Source organism: Ricinus communis, chromosome 8 (genome assembly GCF_019578655.1).
Source record: "Ricinus communis isolate WT05 ecotype wild-type chromosome 8, ASM1957865v1, whole genome shotgun sequence".
Classification (NCBI taxonomy): Eukaryota; Viridiplantae; Streptophyta; class Magnoliopsida; order Malpighiales; family Euphorbiaceae; genus Ricinus; species Ricinus communis.
This window is the reverse complement of record NC_063263.1, coordinates 3,641,845-3,662,951: the sequence shown is the minus strand read 5'-3', so window position 1 is coordinate 3,662,951 and position 21,107 is coordinate 3,641,845. Positions and strand designations below refer to the sequence as shown.

The following is a 21,107-nucleotide window of genomic DNA, read 5'->3' as shown; positions in this document are numbered from 1 at the left end:
CTAATGAAGAAACCCAAGATATGGGAGGGCCTAAACCATCGCAGATCGCCCTCAGTCGACTCAAGAGCAGCGGTGGGCACGGCGGATGAACTGCAAACAAAATATTTAGGTAAAGAAAGTGGAATATAAAAGTTAAAGAATTCAAAGTAGACTAGAAAAGGTACTTGAGCCATGATGTCATCATCGAACGACATATACATACATGCGATTGGGGAATAAGGAAAGTGTAGTCCATCATCTAGGTCCAAATGGTGAGATCCTCAGGCTCATCATATCCCACCGAACATGTTGCTAGCTTCTCCCTAGTGAGATCCGCTATCTAGAACATAGAGAGAGGTGGAGGCAAGGGAACTCGGCATCTATTAGGGCCTCGCTCCCACCCGTAAATCCTCTCGCCTAAGTACCACGCCTAACAGGTAGGTCCAACTAGCAAAATCCTTCTCTGCTCAAGGTTAGCAACATAAAGCATGTATGGGTCCCAATTGACGGCGCTCCCCTGGCCAATCACTTCGAATATATAAATCGAAAAGGTAAGTAACTACATACATAAATCACGAGTATGACTAATAAATTTTTATTTACCATGTCCCAGGTTAGGAAATTGATCCACATGCAATGCACGTGAATCTAGACCCACTCTAATGAGACACTCTTGCTCGAGCCCAAACGACTCAAGCGAGGGAAGGCTAGTGATGTATAGATGGGCTATGAGCCCACCAAAAGGCCAATCTCTAAAGACCAGACCTGCAAAACAGAAATTTGTAGTCGTAATGCAAAAGAAAGGAGGGGTAGAGATAAAAGATAGAGCAAGACTCTCAATAATGATATGCTAAAAACCGTAAATCCTCTTACTCCCGCGAATAGTGATGTCCATCGGATGTTATAGATAGGCGAGAGCTATTGATCCCCAATTATAGGAGGAGACCTTGTCTAGATCTTGTAGAAAGGCCAGATAATGGAAGTTTAGTGAGTTTCTTAAATCACTGAACAAGTTGGTCCTGAAGAGATATACTAAGAAGCCCGAGCCATCTGGTCCACCTTTCGAGCATTCTAAGGAACGATGCCCCTATAATGGAGAGGAATGCTCTAGTAAGCAATGCAGCAGGTGTTCTTGCACGTTGGCAAGAAACCCAGTAAGTCTATAATATAACGCTTTCAGACATCGGAAAGCTAGTCATGAATCACATCATCAAAAGGCACAAGGATGCCCGTGAAGTCAATCCGTGTGATAGCAGTAAAAGAGAGAGGAGACATGGTCAACTCACCAACCAAAGTGTGGAAGGTGTGAGTAATATCCATCCATTTTTCAAGAAGAGTGTATACAGAGGTGCGATCTGTCCTTACAGTGACCAATGGAATCGTAGCCACAAACCGATGAAATTTGGTGTCACCAATCCTAGTCTGGACGAAAGAAGGGAGCTCATTAAACCACTTACAGGCCTTGTAGAAGTTTTCAGCGAACTGGATCAATACATCGTTACTCTGAAAAAGCAATACAAATAAGTATTAAACATAATTTACACACCCAAAAAGATTCTAAACATGTAAGTATAGGTTTATTTATTGATATTTTATGTAAAAATTTCCTGAAAACCCTATTGCAGCTCGTTCATGGTTGATTTGGACTGTGCATACACAAATAAAGAAGTTGGCTTCCAGATCAATCTTTAGATTTATGATGTAAGCTTCCTTATGGAATCAAGAAACTTCACTCATTAGAAAAAGTGTCCTAGTTACCCAAGTGGCGCTCTCATCTCCGTGTTAGTCTTTATGACTAGTTAGTATATTTTCGATTAGGTTGAAAAGCCTTGGAATGCCTTAGTCACTAAAGAAATTTAGGTGTGCGCCCGAAATCGCTGCTCACAATATGTTAGGTAAAATCATATATAAAAGAATATTTAAATATCATATAAAGAATATAAATTGAGATGTCTATCAAGTTACATAAAAAAATTAAGGTGTTAAAGTGACTAAATGACTAAAATTTTAATTGTCTGAATATATATTTAGCCTAAATTTAATCATAATTTGATATTGCAATCAATTCTCCACCCCTTCCAACCAAGCACATGCATGAAATTCCAAGCATAAGCTTTCGCTAGTTATTATGCTTCCTTAGCTTTCCAACTTTGGTAGTAATTTCAATAAGGCATATTTTCATTATCTTCAATTCATACTCCGATAAGCTAATGTCTCCTCTACATCTCTCACGTCTATAACAGCTGGTGAAGGACTTAAGCTTATATTTCAATCTACTTATTTCATCCCTTAATCCATTGATAACTTTGACAAACCACCAAGTGAATTTGGCATCTTTTCACTCAAAGTATTTGCATTTTTCTTCTCCTTGTAAACCCTGATTTTTTATTAAGTGCTTAAATAGAAAAACTCAATATCACATTACAAAAGCAAATTTTTAGTTAATGCTTAAGACATGAGAAAAACATCTTTCCTAATTTAAGTCAATCCAAAATATCAACATTGGTGCTTTTAAAGGTAATGAGTGACATTTGCACTTCTATTCTTCTCTAGTATAGTCAAATTTAGGACTGTTAAACCATGGTAGACGATGTGAAAGAGAAGCACTAAGATGATGAAGGCACTAATGACAACTAAGAATAAGATAGAATGCAAGATTGATCTTTGATAATCAGATTTTCATATATAGTAGCGCTACGGTTAATTATTTTAGTTGAAGATTTCTTTCTTAACCCGTTAAAATAAGGATAACCACCCAAATAGCTAAAAGAATAAGTTATAAGAAATTATAATATCAAAATGTTATATTAGGCTTAATTGACAAAAAATCTTATACTTTGCACTTGTTATCAAATCTAGCATATATATTATTTAAATTTTTAATTTTAGCATTAAACCTTAATATTGATTTCAATTTTAACTTTCGGTGAAATTATCAATAAAATTTGTTGATATGGTGTGAACTCTAACAACAACAATAAAAAGGAGAAATTGAGTCAGCACCCTCACTATTAAAATATTATCGCTTAAGCACATAAGATTAATGAAATTACAGAATTAAGAAAAGAAAAAAATTTAAATGTATGTACTTAAATTTTAAAAATTTAGTAATGGGAGGAAATAATAACTCTAATGTTGACTTGGTTCTTTCTTGTTGTTGCCGGAGTTCACGTCAACTAGCAGATTTGACAAATAATTTTATTAAAGACTAAAAATGAAATTAATATTAAATTATGGTATTGAAATTGAAAATTTAAAAATTATGTACTAGATTGTGATAATAAGTGAAAAAATCAGAATTTTTTTAACAATTAAGCCATTATATTATTTTATATCTTATCATGAGTGTGCATCAACCTTTTACCTAATAAAGGGTTTATTAGATCCAAAATAGACAAGTTATGGGCTAAAATGATATAAAGAGTTCACAAGGGTCTAATTGGCCTTTTATGCAAAAGTTCAGTGGCCGAATTCGCCTTTATTCCATCTATATATTCAAAAGCCAGAAGGCGCAACTTACAACTCAAAATCAGAGGTGCTACTAGAATACACAAACGCAGTCGTTTTAAATATCTCCAACACTCCAGAGTCTTCACTACAGAAAGAAAAGGAAAAACCCCAAAAACCCTAAAAACTCAAGTCCATTTCTTTTGGGAAAAGAAAAAAGCTCAAAAATGGCCGGAGGTAGATTCAGAGAACTCTTAAAGAAATACGGAAAAGTAGCATTAGGAGTTCACTTCTCAGTCTCAGCAGCTTCAATAACAAGTCTTTACATTGCAATCAAGAACAATGTTGATGTCGAGTCACTTTTCGACAAATGGCATCTCCCTGGACTCTCAACAACCAAGACCTCCGATAACCCAAATTCGACACCTACCCAAGATCAAGAAATTAAATCAGAAGATGGATTTGTGATTGAACAGAAGGAAAGGAATCGGACGGCTGAGCTTGCTGCTTCTACTGGTGGAGCCCTTGCTCTTGCTGTGCTTTGTAACAAGGCCTTGTTTCCAATACGTGTGCCTATTACTATCGGTCTTACGCCTCCGATTGCTAGGTTTTTGGCTAGAAGGAGGATTATCAAGAATAGTGTATGATTCATTCTCTTTTCATGTTATAGTTTTGAACGGAATTAATATATGGTTAAAATGTGATGTGCATTGGTGGATGGATATTGTTTTATGGTTTTTAGTTGCAGGAGCAATTACAAATGTTTGTGATAATAAAGCATAGAATGTTGGACCTGGGTTTAGGCTTTTTATGTTAATCTTTGGTAGTGAATTGATTACAAAGTTTGTCAATTTCCAACTTTGTGATCACTTTCAAGGTATTAGTACTCATTGTGAATGAATGTGGACAGGATATGAAATTGGATTGGAAGAAAGGGATTTTGACTTGGGTCTGGTCCAAGGACTAGAGAAGAGAAAAACAAAGAAGAAGAAGAATGAGAGGCGTGATTTTTGTGGAGTTAATGAACTTAAAATCCTGTAGACTGATGAAAGTTTAATTGGGTTTTATGATTATCCGAACCAAAGCAATTGTAACAATGTTCTTTAGAGAAAAAGCATAACCACGTAACCTTATGTTTTCCTCTGTTTTCCTATTGAGACAAATGAACTACATCTTATAATAGTTGCTTTGCATTTCACGTGTGCATCATCCAGTCATGAACATATTAGATTGGCTTTCCTTATAGTCAATGAAATTGGCTTGTTAGCTAGTCTCAGCGTGCTATTTTGAGGATTATTTTATGATACTTTGACTTGATGATTTTGACTCGCATATCCTCCGCATGATAACAAGTAAATTGTTGTTTGCTAGAGTTAAATTAGATGGTTTGATGAGTTATTTCTTTGGGACGATGAGAGTCTCATAAAACATTGGAGAAGTACCGCAATCACTGGTATGTTTTGATTCGGTTGATGGATTCTCATTAGAAAAAACAAACCCAAATTTGATGCAATGATCTTTGATTGTTAATATCTATGGAGCAGTGCATTTGATTACTGCCTGTTATGTATGTGATGTTGTCAATGAAGTGCCAATTTTCACATTCTGAAGATAATGAAGTCTTCAGGAAAGATCATCCTTATCTTCAAGGTTGTGTATAGGGTTGGATGCTGCATTTCCTCGTTTGAATCTTGCTTGGCTCACAATAAGTCATAGATAGTACTGTTTCTTACATTCCTCCTTCAGAAGTGATTCTTAAGTCTGTTATGATACTTAAATGCTGTAAAATATGCAGGTGTCTCATGTTATGAGCATTGTTTACTGTTTTATATTGTGTCTGCTTGTGTTCACAATATTTTGCAACTGAATGGATGATTTTGTATGTCAAATTTACAAAAATGATCTGTTCTTTCTTTCTCTAGATTTAATTTGTTAAAACTTTTGTTCTCTTGTACTTTCTGCATTACACATGCACATATGCTATTGCATTTCATCTGATTTGAATTTCCATGGTGCTTTATGGGAATGATTACAGAAAGGACAAGAGGGAAATTGATTGAAGCAATAAAGTTTCTAAAAATATATAAATATCATTCATAACAAATTCAATCAAATAAAATCTATATCTTAAAATATGTCTAAGAGAAAATGATACCTACTTAGCTAAAAATTCTTAAAAACGATTTTATTATATGATTTCTTAAGTATATGACTTCATTAAAAATTGTGTTTATATTATATGTATTTTGTATATATCTTGTAATCTTTTGTATATTAATTATTATATGAATATAAGTATATAAAAGGAATATATTAATTATATATTATATAGAAGAAATTATTTTCTGAAAGAATATAAATATAAATAATTTTTAATATATACAGTAGATAGTATATATTAAGTATATAACAAGTTTATTTCATGTATATAATATTCTAATTCTTACTGAATTTTTTTCATTCAGATTTTAAAATTATTTTTTATATTTTTTTATATATCGATATGGAAATAATACCTATTATTATCCTTCATCACAATGGATATTGGAAAGAAAATATAAAATATGTAAACTTTGATGTAATGAGCATTCATATATTAAAGAATAGCAACTTTCAAACTCTATAGAAATAATGTCGAATTAAATCAAAATTAAAATAGAGCGCCTAAGAATGGAGACTCTATATCAAGTTTATCTTGAGTATACAAATGGTATCATTAAAATATATTACAAATATATTCAACTTAAATTCAAATAGGTTTATAAACTTAACAGTATATAGTATATGTCAATTATATCATTAGTATATAAAGAGTATCTACTACCATTTTTTAATTCATTAAAAACTTATATATTTGTTGCACAAGTACTATAGATTTTAATAAATAATTTTAACCACTCATAATAGATATAAACTAACTATAAAAATTATTTAGTAACACAAGTTTTAATTCATGAAACCAAGTCATAAAATTAAATATAAAAGCTATTTCTATTAAATATCTTTTGCATCAAAGTTTACATATCTCTTTTTTTCTAAATATTTATTGTGATGAAGAAAAATAGATATTTTCTCTCTCTCTATATATATATATATATAATATAATATAATATAATATGTAAAAGATGATTTTAAAAATCAAAATGGAGAACAAACAATGACAATAAAAGGATTATAAGACCTGAAATAACTCATACCTAATAATTCGTTATATATTTAGTATATACTTATAATATATCTTAATATTTAAACTATAACTAATATAAAAATATTTTTTTTTATTAGAGACATATATCTAATAATTAATAATTAATAATTTTTTATATTTATTTTATTCAATTTTTAGTCTATACTATTATTATTTTATTAAAAACACATATCAAATGTATAATAAAATACAAGTAATAGACATACTAAACTAAATTAGCAATAATGAATAAGAATATAGTAATATTGTACATAATTTTTTTCTAAAAGAGATTTAATTATTGTATGATAAACTGTTTAAATTAGAGAAATATTACTTTATTTTTATATTATTATTCTTACGTTTATTTCTTTGAAGGAATTATTATTATTATTACTATATTATTAATTATTATTATTATTATTATATTGAGCAACAAAAAAAGACAAACACGTATCTCCATAACTAAATTTATAAAACCTCTTGATTAAAACAAATTATAAAACTCCTAATTTGGTGATCCGTTGATAATACATAAATATAAATAAAAAGTGTTAAAAAAAAAATATTCAGTAAAAATATAAACTTTCAAAAGCTCACGTGTAAAAATAAATGATATGAGAAAATGGGTACATGATATAATTTCCTCTAAAATAAAATACTCAAAAATGAAATCAGCTTAAACTCCAAATTATTTATTTTTATATTCTTCTGTGAAATCAATGCAAGATTGATAGTAGTGATACAATATTCTATATGGCATTGCAAACCATTCTGATTCTGATTTGAATTTTCCTTGACTAGAGATATATGTTCATTGATTCGACCATACCACCTTCATTCAGTATTCATTCAAATGAATCAACAAAAAGGAAATTACAAGCTAATGTTGCTGAATCAAACAATCTGAACTGCTTTTCAAACACACTTTTATATCATTTCAATGTTTGTGAATTACAACAAGATGTGAGAAATTTGAAGAACTATGAGTTCCCAATCAAATGGCAACATGAACAGTCAATCCAAAATCCTTCCCATCTTCCAGATCCCAGAGTAAGTACAAAAAGAAATTTGTCAATGCAGCCAAATTCCCGAAGGAAAGAAGAAGATGAAGGACATCCCAGTATGTCTGTTAGATGACAAAATAATCTTATAAAAAAAGGAGGAGAACAAGTAAATTATCCAAGAAACCCAGATCCTAAAATTAACCGAGGCATTAAGCAAAGCCGCGACATGTACGTTACTCATCCCAAGTCATATAAAGGAGACGGTCTGAAAGAACAGAGAGCCTTTACATTTACAGGTATCTGTGAGTTGGAAGTAAAGGCAACGTATCAAAACTGACTGACCTTGTTGGTTCGAAGTATGTCGGAAGACGCACTTATCAGAATCCAGTTTTCATGACTCTAGCAGATGCTGAAAATCATGACAATTAGCTCCAAGTTCATTCAAAGCCAAGTATAGCTTTGGCACAATCTTAGCTAGCATCAGCTTGAAACCAACTGAAGTCAAATTGGTATTATCACTATTGTTTACAGAGGCATCTTTTGCAAGAGACCCAATTAAACTGCCTTTCATATATGCATCACAGGCCTTAAGAATGTAGTACCCACGTCTGCTGAAATGTTCTTTGACAAGTTCTTCAAAATCCTACATATATTAACATGGGAGCATTCGACTAATTAGCATAGTTAACATGTGGAAAGGGAATCACAGAATGGTAAATTAGAGTCGTGCAATTTTATGAAAAAAATAAATATTCCAAATCAAAAGTAGGAATATAACTCTGGTTAAGCTTATAAGCCAAATTAGAATACAAAATATTTCCTAATTACTAGCAAACTAATCATATCTTAGTGCCAAAAAACACCCATTATAAGCAAATAAATATCGAAACAGGCTAAAAAGAACACCCATTATAAGCAAACAAATATCGAAACAGGCCAAACATTTACATATTTAAGAAATAAATTGTTCTTCAAGCAACTTCGGAAATATGTTTATGAAAGGCACCACCATATAAACTAATAAAAATGCCATTTTGCATAGAACATAAATCCTGACATGAAATTATCAAAAAACAACATCATTATTATTTAGCATGCATAGCCTTCTATAGTTCAAGATCAAGACAGTTAAAAGGAGTATGCAATTCATTCCCAGAAGGTGCAATTTAGCAGTAGCCCAATTAGCCATTGAAATTAGAATGGGATTGAATTTTCAAGAGAGCTTACTAAATGGGTGGATGAAAGGTGCAAAAGCAAAAAATGCAACGAAATGCATCAATATTTTGTTTAGGAAAACTACATTTAGATATAAATATATATATATAAAATAATTCATATTAATGCCAGAAGATATCGGCAGCAGGAGTATGCTAACTGACATTTCCAAACATGCTGACCAACCATTAACACAATCCAAAATATTCATATTAAGAGCAATGATATAAAGCCGATGCATGACGATGAGCGGGATGAAAAAGCAATCTTGGGTAAAATATAGGGTCATGACTACATTTGTTAGGTATTAACCAACAAGGCTTATGGTTAGGCTAATGATAATTACCATTGAATGAACATTATTAAGATGACTCATTTAGCTCAATCAGGATCCACAGGGAGAAATATGAAATAAACTTTAAACAGGAGAGGTACCAGCTTATATCAACCAATGAACCACAGAATGCACCAATACCGCGATATAAAAACGGACACAAAGGTGGTAATAAGGCATGCCCAAAAGACTAATATGGTGATTACCAGTTATAAGAAGATAAGAGATAATAACTACTGTTTTTATCTATGATTTCTTATTTGTGTATTTTATCATGTTGTTGTAGCTAGATATACAACTATATATACTACCTCTGTAATGTCATTCTTTACATCAATCACATCAATACAAGTCACATACTTTCATGGTATCGGAGCCTATGACTACTGAAACCTTCTCATAATCTTCTTCTTCTTCTTCTTCTTCTTCTTCTTCTTCTTCTTCCACCACTATTTCTCAAACTCCCACTGCTGTTTCAAACACCATTACCGCCTCTACAACCGCTGCTCATTCATTTTCTATCAAATTCAAATTTACAAACTACCTTGCATGGAAAACTCAATTAATTCTCATCTTAATTACCAAAATCCAATGCATCTTTTTAATGGATCTACACCACGTCCACCCAAAGAAACACAAACCAATACTAATCCTCCTATTTACATACCAAATCCAGCCAACAATGAGTGGTTTAGAAAGAGCCAGTATATTAGAAAATACTGGATCGTACTAAGATCGAAGCATCAAAACCACAATTGACACCGATGGCAAGTATACTGTCCTTATCAGAAGACAATGGGTTGAGCCTTACCAATGGTGATATAACAAGCAGACAGTTGGGGCTCTGCAATATGTAGTGCATGGCCTGGCATTAACTTCTCAGTAAATAAACTATATCAGTTCATGTACTGCCCAACAGATATACGCAGGAAAGCCGTCAAATGGTTACTCTGTTACCTTAAAAACACAATATCTCATGGTTTATCACTGGTATGTTCTCCAAATCTTAATCTTCATTGTTCTGCTGATAGTGATTGGGGAGGTTTTCCAAACGATAGCGCTTGGCGAGTGGATATGGTATTTTCTTGTGTAATAATCTGGTTACATGGGCTGCCAAAAAGCAACCCACAATCACTAGGTCCTCAACAGAAGGAGAATATAAAGCTCTTGCTAATGCAGCTTTTGAGGCACTTTGGTTAAAATCACTACTCGAAGAGATTAGTTTATCTATTCCTATGCCTATTAATATTTGGTGTAACAATCTTGGTGCTATATATTTATCTACAAATCCCGTGTTTCATGCAAGAACTAAGCACATAGAACTTCACTATCATTTCATAAGGGAACTGGTGGCCAGCAAGGAGTTTAATATTCGATTCTTGACCTCCAAAGATCAAATTGCAGATATGCTCACCAAAATCGTTGCCATCACAGCAATTTCTTTTCCTTCGTCCTTTGCTTTGTCTTCGAGCTGCTCCATCGACTTGATGGGGGTATAAGAAGATAAGAGATAATAACCATGTTTTTATCTATAATTTGTTATTTGTGTATTTATCATGTTGTTGTAGCTAGAAACACAACTATATATACTACCACTGCAATGTTATTCTTTAGGTCAATCATATCAAAACAAGTCAAATACTTTCACCAGGAAGACAAAGGAGATAAACAAAGCTGATAAGGAAACATATAAATGAAATTTAATATATTACCTTGGGGGTCTTCCGTATAAGATACATCATCGTCTTGCAATTTAGTAAGAATGTATTTTCATTGTATGACAATGAATTCTTCTCTCCCTCAGCTGTCCCGACCTGCTTATCATATCCAGCTTCATTAAAATACGGCTTAGAATTAAGCACTAACCCCTGTAGTGAAACTAGAACTTGAAGGATGCTAGAAGATGTTGGATCCCAAACTTCATTGCCTCTACCGGTCCAGGTATTTAAAAGGCTCAGGCACACCTTGCCCTCCTCGTATAAATTTGGATTTATTCGCCAACCACCAGAATGATAATATGCAGACTGCAGAATAATAGACCAAAGCAGAAAGCAGACAATCATTAACAATTCTTTTCATGTGACAAACGAATTATTACCAACTCTTTTCTGTGAAATTCAAAGAGGGAATCATGCTGAACAGAATCGTTAACAATGCATCAAAACCATTTAAAATGACAATAATGGCTTCAAATATGTTTACAAGATGGTCATCCGATTACGTATGTCTCACCGGTGGAACATCAGGGTACTCTGGCGGAAGGTGAAAATCAAAAAAGAAGAGTCCATCTTGGTAAGGCGTTCCATATGCCCCAACAATTACTGCCCTTAAGAGATCCATTCGATCTTCATAAACTCGTACATAGATCCCATCTGTTAAACTTTCAAATTTTAATGCCAAAGTATTTATTGCATACTGAAATGAACCACATAGTAAGCTCAAAAATTCTTACCAGGCAAATTGTTCTGAAGAATGTTCCAGTCTTGCTGAACCTTCTTGAGCCACTTCCTTCCATTGTTAATCTGCAAGTTCAAACAATAACAAAAGTTCAAAAACATAATGGGGCATATTTTGAGCATTCACAGTTCCTGATCACTAAGGTGATCCATGCTGACAAAATGAATAGTTAGAAATAAAGCAAAATAATTGAGCATGCAGAGAGAGAGAGAGAGAGAGAGAGAGAGAGAGAGGAATCTTTAGTCATAATCCCATCATGATATTTCTTAGCATATTTGAAGAGTACTTGCATTAAAATGAATTAAGGAGTTTATTATTATTTCAATAACAATTTGCTAGTTAGGACTGGTATGTTTAGAAGAACAAACAATATTAAATTGTAGCAGCAGCATGCAATATCTAATACAACAGTTATTGCATACCTGTCCATTTGAACCAAGAAAATAATGGTCCAAAGGTTCTTTAGTTATATCAAAACGTTTGAAATTGCAAGTATCATCATCAAAACGTGCCGGAGCATCTAATTTCTCTGTCCTCAAATTGCATAAATCTTCTGCTGCATTTGATGATACTGGCACCTCAACGTTTGTAACAGCATGTCCCTCTCCTTTTCCATGAGTACTTTGCACACTGCCATTATCAATGATGTTAGATTGTTGAGAGCTAGACTCATCACCAGAATCCCTTTCCCCGGAGATATGTATAATTCCCTGAGTCTGATGTTCATCTTCAACTATGGAGTCAGAAAATTCTGGATCTACATTTTTTCGTCCCCGTGAGAATATCCCAGAGGCCAACCTTGTAACAAATTCAAGAGCAGCTAAAGGAAGAGAAAGTGCTGGATTCCTTGCATAATTATTACTCTCCACATTCTCTTCTGTCTCGGAGTTCAAATAGCTGGGATGTTGCAGCCCAGCTTCCTAAATACATACAGACTCGCTTCATTAACACAGATAAAAATGAATGTATAACTTATTGCTATCACATATTTTGATGATGAGTCAGGCATACTCTATCAAATCATTCTGCAATTTATCCACACCATACTAACAATGTCACTACTGAAAGGAAATGATAATTGATAGTTTTACCCCAATGTTAGGAGAAAGAAATTATACTCCCCATACAATGAATTTATCAAGGCAATAAAATAAAATACTAAATGAATGAACGCTATCCCCTCAACAATATGAACATTTGCAAAGAGCATATGTCAGTTTATAAAATGCAGGCAGTCTCATCTCAAGGGGCATATTTTCTGAATCTTGTCCTGCCAAGCACATTCTATGTGCTTTATACCATCATGAAAACAACAGAATCTGCCATTACCTTCCACTAAACAACATTTTACTCATTGCGAATTTAAGAACTAGCCATGCTACATTTTCAAATAGAACCAAACCTCTTGATTATTCTCTAGGTCATCCATCTCATCATCATTAACAGTTTCCCAACTAGCTGCATCATCACTTACTTCACTCCCAGCTGCAATCGAGTCATCATCATCATCATCTCGGCCAACAACAAAGATAGCTTGAGGTCCAACCTAACAACAAACCATACAACTGCAAATCAGAACTTTGCACATATAGCACAGTATCAAACAAGTTATATGATTCTCAAAAAAGAAATATGCAAGTTATATGCAGTAGCGTTATTCTTTGTCCTAGACATTTACCAGGTCCCAAGTGTTTCTCCATCAACATCCCAGCCCCTCAAAACAAGTTTTTCTAGAAGAAGGCACACCATTATTTTATCCCAACCACTTTAATGAAAATGAACATAAAAAAAAAAAATTTAAAAAGAGAGAAAAAGTGAAGTTATTGGATTGAAGACAGAACATACAAAGACAACTAAAAAGAAGTTTTAACATACTGTTGAAACCATTCCATCTGCCCATGTGACTTCAATATCACCATTCCTAAGACCAGTTATATTTCCAACCCAAGAGAGATCTGAGAAGTTTATACAAGTTTCATCATCGGTTAAGTCCTGCTTCTTTATTTCTGAGCGGTTTTTCACGTTTATAGTCTCATTCGGTTCAATTTTCAACTTTTTCTCCCCATCAGATATTGCTTGTGCAGGAGCAGAAACTGGGGATAATCGAACAACTATATCCCCATAGGAATAGTCATAATCAGGATGTCCCTCCAGCTCATACACACTTACAATTTCCTCTTTGTCAAATTCACGAGGATCTTCTGCCCTGGCAACTTGCTTTAACCACCTCACACTAGCAGTTTTCTCTTTTGCATTAACACTTTTCACAACCCCAACACGTCTAGCTTCAGAAGCATTATCAACATCATCCGAGGCCTTCTCCACCACATACTGCTCAGCAACAAATTCATGATCACCAGGACTGTCAATTGGGATCAGCATTGTAGATTCCAGTCCACTTCCAATAATTCCATCCTGCCATGCCACATCAACTCTTGTCCTAGTGTTGACAATCAGAAGAGCTCTTTCAAAATACTCCTCTTTGTTTCGAGCCTTCTTATCTTTCCTAATCACGACTTTGCGTATCTTTTTACGATGAAGAGGCCAAGTTTCATGAACAGGATCCTTTGAAACTGATATTGAACTACCACAAGAGCTAGATTCGGGTGAAACATTATTTCTAGTATTTCCATCATTTTTATGTGGCACAACCACTGGATCAATATCCATGGTTTCATTATTCTCTTCTGATTCATCTACCACAGCCTCTTCTGAATCACATTCATTTCCCACTTGGCTAGCATCTAAGTTGCTTTTGTTGGAATCATGAAGTACTAATTTTGATAAACCTTTGTCCAAGGTGATGGAGGATGATTGTTTGATAGTGGATGGGAGAAGACACCAATCACCAACTTGCCAATTTGCATGTGAAAAACATGACAACAGTTTCAAGTTCTTTGGACTCTGCTCCTCAGCAGGGGCAGTTGAAGAATCAGGCCCATAGCCAGCAGATGCTATCCAATAGATGAATACTGATCCAGCTGTAACATTAGTAACAGTACCTTCCAATCGAGTAGCTTTCCGGAAGCCTGGTACCCATCGTGAACTCTTAAAAACTGATGACGAGCTCGCCCTTACGCGCTGTCCAGGATAGTAAGGAAAATGCTCATCTCCATCAAAGATACTCTTAGAAATTGGCTTGAGACGTAGTGGCTCAGCCCCCACCACTTTGCATGCAGGACCATCATCGATTAGCACGGTCACATTATCTAAAACATCATCAACTCTACCCAACCAGGGACCAAGAACCACATAATCACCGATAGAAAACTCCCTCACTCGCTTCAAGTCTCTGGAAGATACATCCTGTATGATAGAACCATCAGGAGCTAACAAATCAACAGAAATATTGACATCTAGAACTACACCCACTTGCCCAGTTGGATCTGATGCAGAAGCAACGTAATCTCCATGTAAGAATCCCCTATCAACAACTTTAACATCATTAACATGCTGGATTGATTCTGTGTCATCCATCCAAAGTACTCGGACCTGGTCAGCCTGAAGAGTTTCATTCTTATCAATACCACTGCCCTTACTCCTGTCTGCATCGGCATTGACATCACCACCACTTCCTTCATCTTCATCATCCTCATCATCCACATGTTCATCATTGTCATCGTCGTCATCATCATCGTCATCGTCATCGTCATCATCAGTATTGCTGCTATCTGAATCCGAATCACCAGCAACTTCATTCACTATCCCGATGGCCCCACTCTTTTTATGTCTCACAATGTCTTGTCTATAAATATACGGCACATTACGCAAGTTCAAAACAAGCTCATCTGGTTTACTAATCACATTGCTTTCACTATCTGGATTCAAGTCACAAGCCAACCCACTTGTCGTTGAACCACTTTGGTTCAAGGCATTTTTTTCATCAATTCTAGCAATAGACTCGTCAACTTTGGGAATAGTCTCATTTTGTTCACTTCCCATCTGAAAGCATGCACAGGAAATACACAAATAATTACTCACACATTTATCAACAAGACAAGTTTCTTAGAATATAAACTCCAAAATACAAGCCAACAATTTGTAGGTAGTTGGTTCCTTAGAAAACCTAATTCAAGTCAGATGCTACTACAATACCTATACACTCAACTTATTCATAGTTATCTTCAAGCTCAATTTAAATCCAAATTCCAGAACTACAACCAATTACAAGAACAATGTGACAATCAACAAAAATGAAAATACATTAACATTAACACAGAACAGAAGCTCATTATCTAAACCATGCCCAAACTATGGAACACCAAAAAACACTTAAAAAACCACTACAAGTTCCAATAATCATAATCATAGAAATGAAAAGAATCTATATATATATATATATATATATATATATATATATATATATATATAACCGAAAAATCAAGAGATTAAAAGGAAAAAAACTAAAGAAACTCCAAATTTACAATAAAAAATCAGCTCAAATCCTCTATATAGTAAAACAAAACCTCCAAAATAAACGCAGAAACGTTTGCAAAATTATAACTTAGCTACAGCAAAGTACAATTAAATATTAAGAAAATTACAAAACAAAAGAAAAACAGAGAGCTTTGGGAGATACAAAAAGATGGTCATGGATAATAGGATCCAAGAAAAAAAGATATTACCTCTGTTATTGAAATCGAATATGATTTCTGGGATACGAGAGAGCTAATAGAGGGTCGTTCTGCTTTTGCTTATGTATATATAAAATAAGTAACTTTATTTTATTTTTGAAAATGAATAAAAAGGTTAATGTAATTGCTGTTTGTAATACTGATCGCCAAGAAAGAAATCTTTTGATTATTGCAAAATTGAAATATATATACATACAGAGACAAAGAGACGCAGAGAGACAAGAGAGCTGGAATCTGGAAGCAGTGTCTCAAGGGCAGATTTGTAATTCGGTTCGCTTTATTATATGTCACTTATTATTTATAGGGTTGTAGTAAAACCAATTCAAGCCGAGTTTTCACTAATTTGAATTTGATTCGTTTAGTATCCAACCATATTGGAGCTGAATATACTTATTCGAGTTTAATGGAGCCTAAACGAGTTTTATGACATCTAAATAAAGTTAATACATATAAATTAAATTATTTATTTATTCATTAAAAAATAAGATACTTATAACAAAAATTATAATATATTTATAACATTTATGACTATATTATAACAAATAAGTTTCAACAGATATTTTATATTTGTAATAAGTAAATATAAAAGTATAAAAGTTTATAAATTTATATTAAATTTATGCACTAGCCCAGGAATGTAGAAGTTAATTATCTAAGTTTTATTTAGTTTGAAATTGACAATAAATGGACTTCTCTAATATACTATTATACTATTATTAGTCGATGTCAGAATAGCTTACGAGAGATTTAATTAACTTATAATTTATAATTTTTATATTATAAATTTTTATTTTTAATTTAAGTATTTGGAATGAGTGTCAAAGTTTGAAATTTATTAAATTAAAATAAAATTATTACTTTTATTATATTTTAAGTACTTTTATAAGAAATTGAATTTCTTGTATTTCAATTCCTGATTTTATTTTAAGCAACATTTTTATTTTAAACTTTTAAAAGAAAAGATATTATACGAAATGATAAAATTTAATATATATTTTTCTCTCGTAAATAAAAGATGGTTATATATTGAATATCTATAAACTAAAGATTATGATGCATTATAATGGAATAAATGTTAGTGTTTATCCACCTAATTTAACATACGAATTTGATATAAGTTTAGAAGTATAAATGCCTAGATTGCATTTCCCTCCAAACAAAGAACAAGGACAAGGTGTGTATGTATGTGGTTTCTTGAAGCATAGGAGAGTGGAAAGATTTTGGGTACAAGCAAAGATATGTATCCTTTTGCACCATATTTTATCATAGAAACAAGATAGGTATCCTCTTTGAGTTTTGTTATAACCCAGTTTTGTAAGCCTCAAAAAGGAGATTTTTTAGCATAAAATTGTAGCTGCTTTTCTTTTTCAATAATCATTTCCGAACTTAAGTGTACAATGTATATATATTGGCAATGAAAACAATAAATAATTCTAATTTTAGTGAATAGATTGTTTTTAAAAGTATTTAAAATGTTTATATTTAAAAAAATAAGAAATAAGTTAAGAGTGCATGTGGCTTTTAATAGTAGTAACTTGGTTTACATCAGTCAAATCATTTATTTATTCGTTATAAATTTGTTGATAAATATTATTATAAAAAAATTTATATCAAAATTAGTAAATTTTTTAATATTTTATAATTATTTGTTACGTTTTAGAAAATAATAACAGTTTAAAATATTATTAGGTGTCTTTGTTAATAAAATTTCTAATATTAAAAATTTTTATTGAACAAATATTTTAAGAGTATTTACTAATTGATATATTAATATACAAAATTAATACTATAAATATAATTGACATATTATTTTGTAGAATTAAAGATTATTATTTAATTAATAAACTAATTTATTAATTAATATTACATTTAAATATAATTAAAGTTCTATTTTCTAGGATTAAAATTATTATCTATTAGAAAAATGATTTATTAGTTAATATTTTAGTTTATAAAATAAATATAGAAATTATTAATAATATTAATTTATGTACTAATATAATAATTTAAATAAAACCTAATAATTTAAAGAAATTATAAAAATTACACATCGGGATTAATGTTTATGTGTAAAAAGTAGGTCATACAAAAACCCCTTCCTACATATTGAAATTTTTATATATTAGTCATCTATCCACGTTTTGTGCAACTATTGCTATCATTCTAATGAAAAATACTTTTAATTTCTAAGATTTAAATTAAAAAAGCTTATTTAAATAAATTTTGACTAATACTAAATTGAAGATATATAAGAGCGACTCAATGAATATTACAATTGATAACATATAATATAATGTTAAAAAATTTGTTATTGACTAATATATTAATTATATTTATATAAAAAACATTAAAAGTTTAATTAGAAAAGTAACTTATTAGTTTACATATTATTTCTTAAGGTTAAGATTATTATTTAATTAGTACATTAATATACAAATTAATGTAATAATATAATAATAAAATATAAAAGTTACAACATAATATTTAAATTTAGAAAATTAAAAAGAAGTTGTCTCTCTCTTTAGGCTCAATTAGATTATTCTATAAGGTTGCAACAATGAACAATGAGCCTCATTTGGTCCTCTCTATATTCGTATATAAAATTTCTAAGTGCCTCTAAGTAGATTATATTTCTTTTAGTTTTTTAGCCTATAAGTGGCGGTGTTTTTATAATTTTTAGATGCTTTATGTTCTTTAATTTTATTTTTGTATAAAAGATCTTAAAACCGTCTCTAATTGCTTTGAGGAGGTTTTTCTACAATACACTTATTATATTGAAGCACCTGAAAATGATATCGTATTGTAGGTCAATTCCATCAATTTTTACTTGTTCTTTATGTAAATAAGGTAATGGTAGATTCCTATAGAATAACTTACATGTGATCATCATGGTCCTTAGAATTAGAGTTTATATTTCCTCTCTAGGAAGTCTCGTCTCTAACCCTTAGGTTAAGGTTTCTGGTATCATTTTTTAGGTTTCTTCTTCTTTTTGTGTTAAATCTCGTGTTCTTTTTCTTAGTCATTTCCTCATGTCTCTTTTTTGTCCTTCCCATTTATTTTCTCTCTCATTGCATCTGTTTTCTAACCGTCATCTTCTTATGTTCGTGTTTCTTATGTCTATGTTTTATCTTTCTTTTTCACTCTTAGACCTTAATCTTATCTGAGCTCTTGTGTCGTGGTAGGATGTCAACGTATATTAGTCATGTGTTTAGGGAGGAGGAGGAAAAGGTGTTGATTGTGATTGGAAGGAACCATAATGAGATTGAAATAAAGAAACTGTATTGTTTATTAGAAGTAGAATTGGAAAGGTCGTGGATATTGATCTAACAACTTTGGAAGACTTTAATAGAAGTGTTAAAATTTGAGTGGCAATTGACTTAAAAGAACCTCTTAAACGAGGCACCAGAATTGTTGTTATTGAAGGAATAAGTATTTGGGCATACTTTAAGTATGAAAGGCTGCCATCTTTCTACTATATATAGGGATGCCTTAACCATAATATAAGGGATTGTGCAATGTTAGTGGACTTGGAAGGGAATATTAGGATTGATGAGAATGAGTTACCCTATGGTGATTGGTTGAGGACCTCAACTATAAAGAATATCAAACCTAATGGTAATGAGGGAGAAAGGGAGGAGAATTTTCTAATTAGAACTTTATTTCAGCATAAGGAGCATGATAATCATATGAGTAGTAAGGGTCCCATATGGAGAAAATATAGAAATAGATGGTGCGTCTTTGCTTGAGTAAGGATGTAATCGATACTGCTGTTAATGAGGGAGTTGATAGTGAGGTGACTGAGAAGGAGAAAGACAAGGACACACAAAATGACAATATTATTTGCATGCATGAAAAAATAGTTTGTTTAGACATTATTGAGGAATGTATGTTTATTGTCCCATATGAGTTGAGTTTTAATGTGGACTCGCATATCCATACTTCATGCACTCATAAACTTTTAAAAAAACAAGACAAAATGCCAATTTTAGCCAAAATAACAATAACTTGCAAACTACTAACCTAAAATCTTGACCTGCCAGTATTAATCATGAGAACTCAGTAACACCTCAAGACCACATCTATGACTAAAAATAAGATTTTGATAATAATTTAACCCAACTTGAAAGACTTAGTGCTCAAATCACGTTGAACTAAAATCACATAAGCCAAGAAGAGAATCCAATAAACCTAATCAAAGGAAAATCTAAGGGTCTCCATCCAATTAAAGTAATTCGGAGACATATCGAATTTGGACAATATAGTGAAGGTAAGGTGTCAAGCGAAAAGAGAAGGACAGTGGCGGTGGAGGTGAGTCAAGTTATGGATAAGAATTTCAAACGAACGAAGGAGGTTGACCTACCTACTCTGTTTCAAGCACAACGTTGGAGGCTACAAAGCAACCCCGCCGATCGCGATGAAAATCATTAGTTAAAACTATCAAAGGCTTGGGAATTGAATAACAGTTCATGTTATGAAGAAGTTCCTTCAGTAAGAAAATCTGAGTGTTGTCTTTCTCGTAGAAACAAAAATGACAGTAATTTTCATTTCTTTTTATGTTTTGTTGTTGATTGTAAGAGTAATGGTAGTGCCGGAAAGGATGGTCTTTGTATTCTATGAAATAATACTGTTGATTTATCTTTAGTTTCCTTTTCAAATAATCATGTTTCCATGCATGCAAAGTCTATAGTCTTGGTAGTTTTGAACAAGTTCCTTCAATAAGAAAATCCGAGTGTTGTCTTTCTCATAGAAACAAAGTTAAAAGTTTTTCAAGTAGAAAAGTTGAATTGTTGTGATTTTCATTTTTATGGGTGTTTTATCGTTGATTGTAGGGCTAATGGTAGTGCTAG

At 32.3% G+C, this 21,107-nt stretch overlaps 2 protein-coding genes across 3 annotated transcripts; one reads left to right on the top strand and one right to left on the bottom strand.

Annotated features, from left to right (window-relative positions):
- The first annotated feature begins 3,500 nt into the window (after positions 1 to 3,500).
- On the top strand, positions 3,501 to 4,639 carry LOC8283674. Its single transcript, XM_002521232.4, has 2 exons — positions 3,501 to 4,067; positions 4,337 to 4,639. The coding sequence occupies exons 1-2, from the start codon at positions 3,654 to 3,656 to the stop codon at positions 4,391 to 4,393; spliced, it is 471 nt and encodes a 156-aa protein (XP_002521278.2). The 5' UTR covers positions 3,501 to 3,653; the 3' UTR covers positions 4,394 to 4,639.
- Positions 4,640 to 7,525: 2,886 nt separating this feature from the next.
- Positions 7,526 to 16,509, bottom strand: LOC8283673 (probable ubiquitin-conjugating enzyme E2 23). Of its 2 annotated transcripts, XM_015720578.3 has the most exons (9): positions 16,252 to 16,509; positions 13,502 to 15,568; positions 13,029 to 13,172; positions 12,049 to 12,546; positions 11,622 to 11,691; positions 11,402 to 11,541; positions 10,882 to 11,193; positions 7,963 to 8,263; positions 7,526 to 7,742 (listed from the first exon to the last, which is right to left on the bottom strand). In XM_015720578.3, the coding sequence occupies exons 2-8, from the start codon at positions 15,566 to 15,568 to the stop codon at positions 8,012 to 8,014; spliced, it is 3,483 nt and encodes a 1,160-aa protein (XP_015576064.1). In that variant the 5' UTR covers positions 16,252 to 16,509; the 3' UTR covers positions 7,526 to 7,742; positions 7,963 to 8,011. The 2 variants fall into 2 exon arrangements, with proteins under 2 accessions (XP_015576064.1, XP_015576062.1); XM_015720576.3 differs by having other exon boundaries at positions 7,526 to 8,263.
- Between the last annotated feature and the right edge of the window lie 4,598 nt (positions 16,510 to 21,107).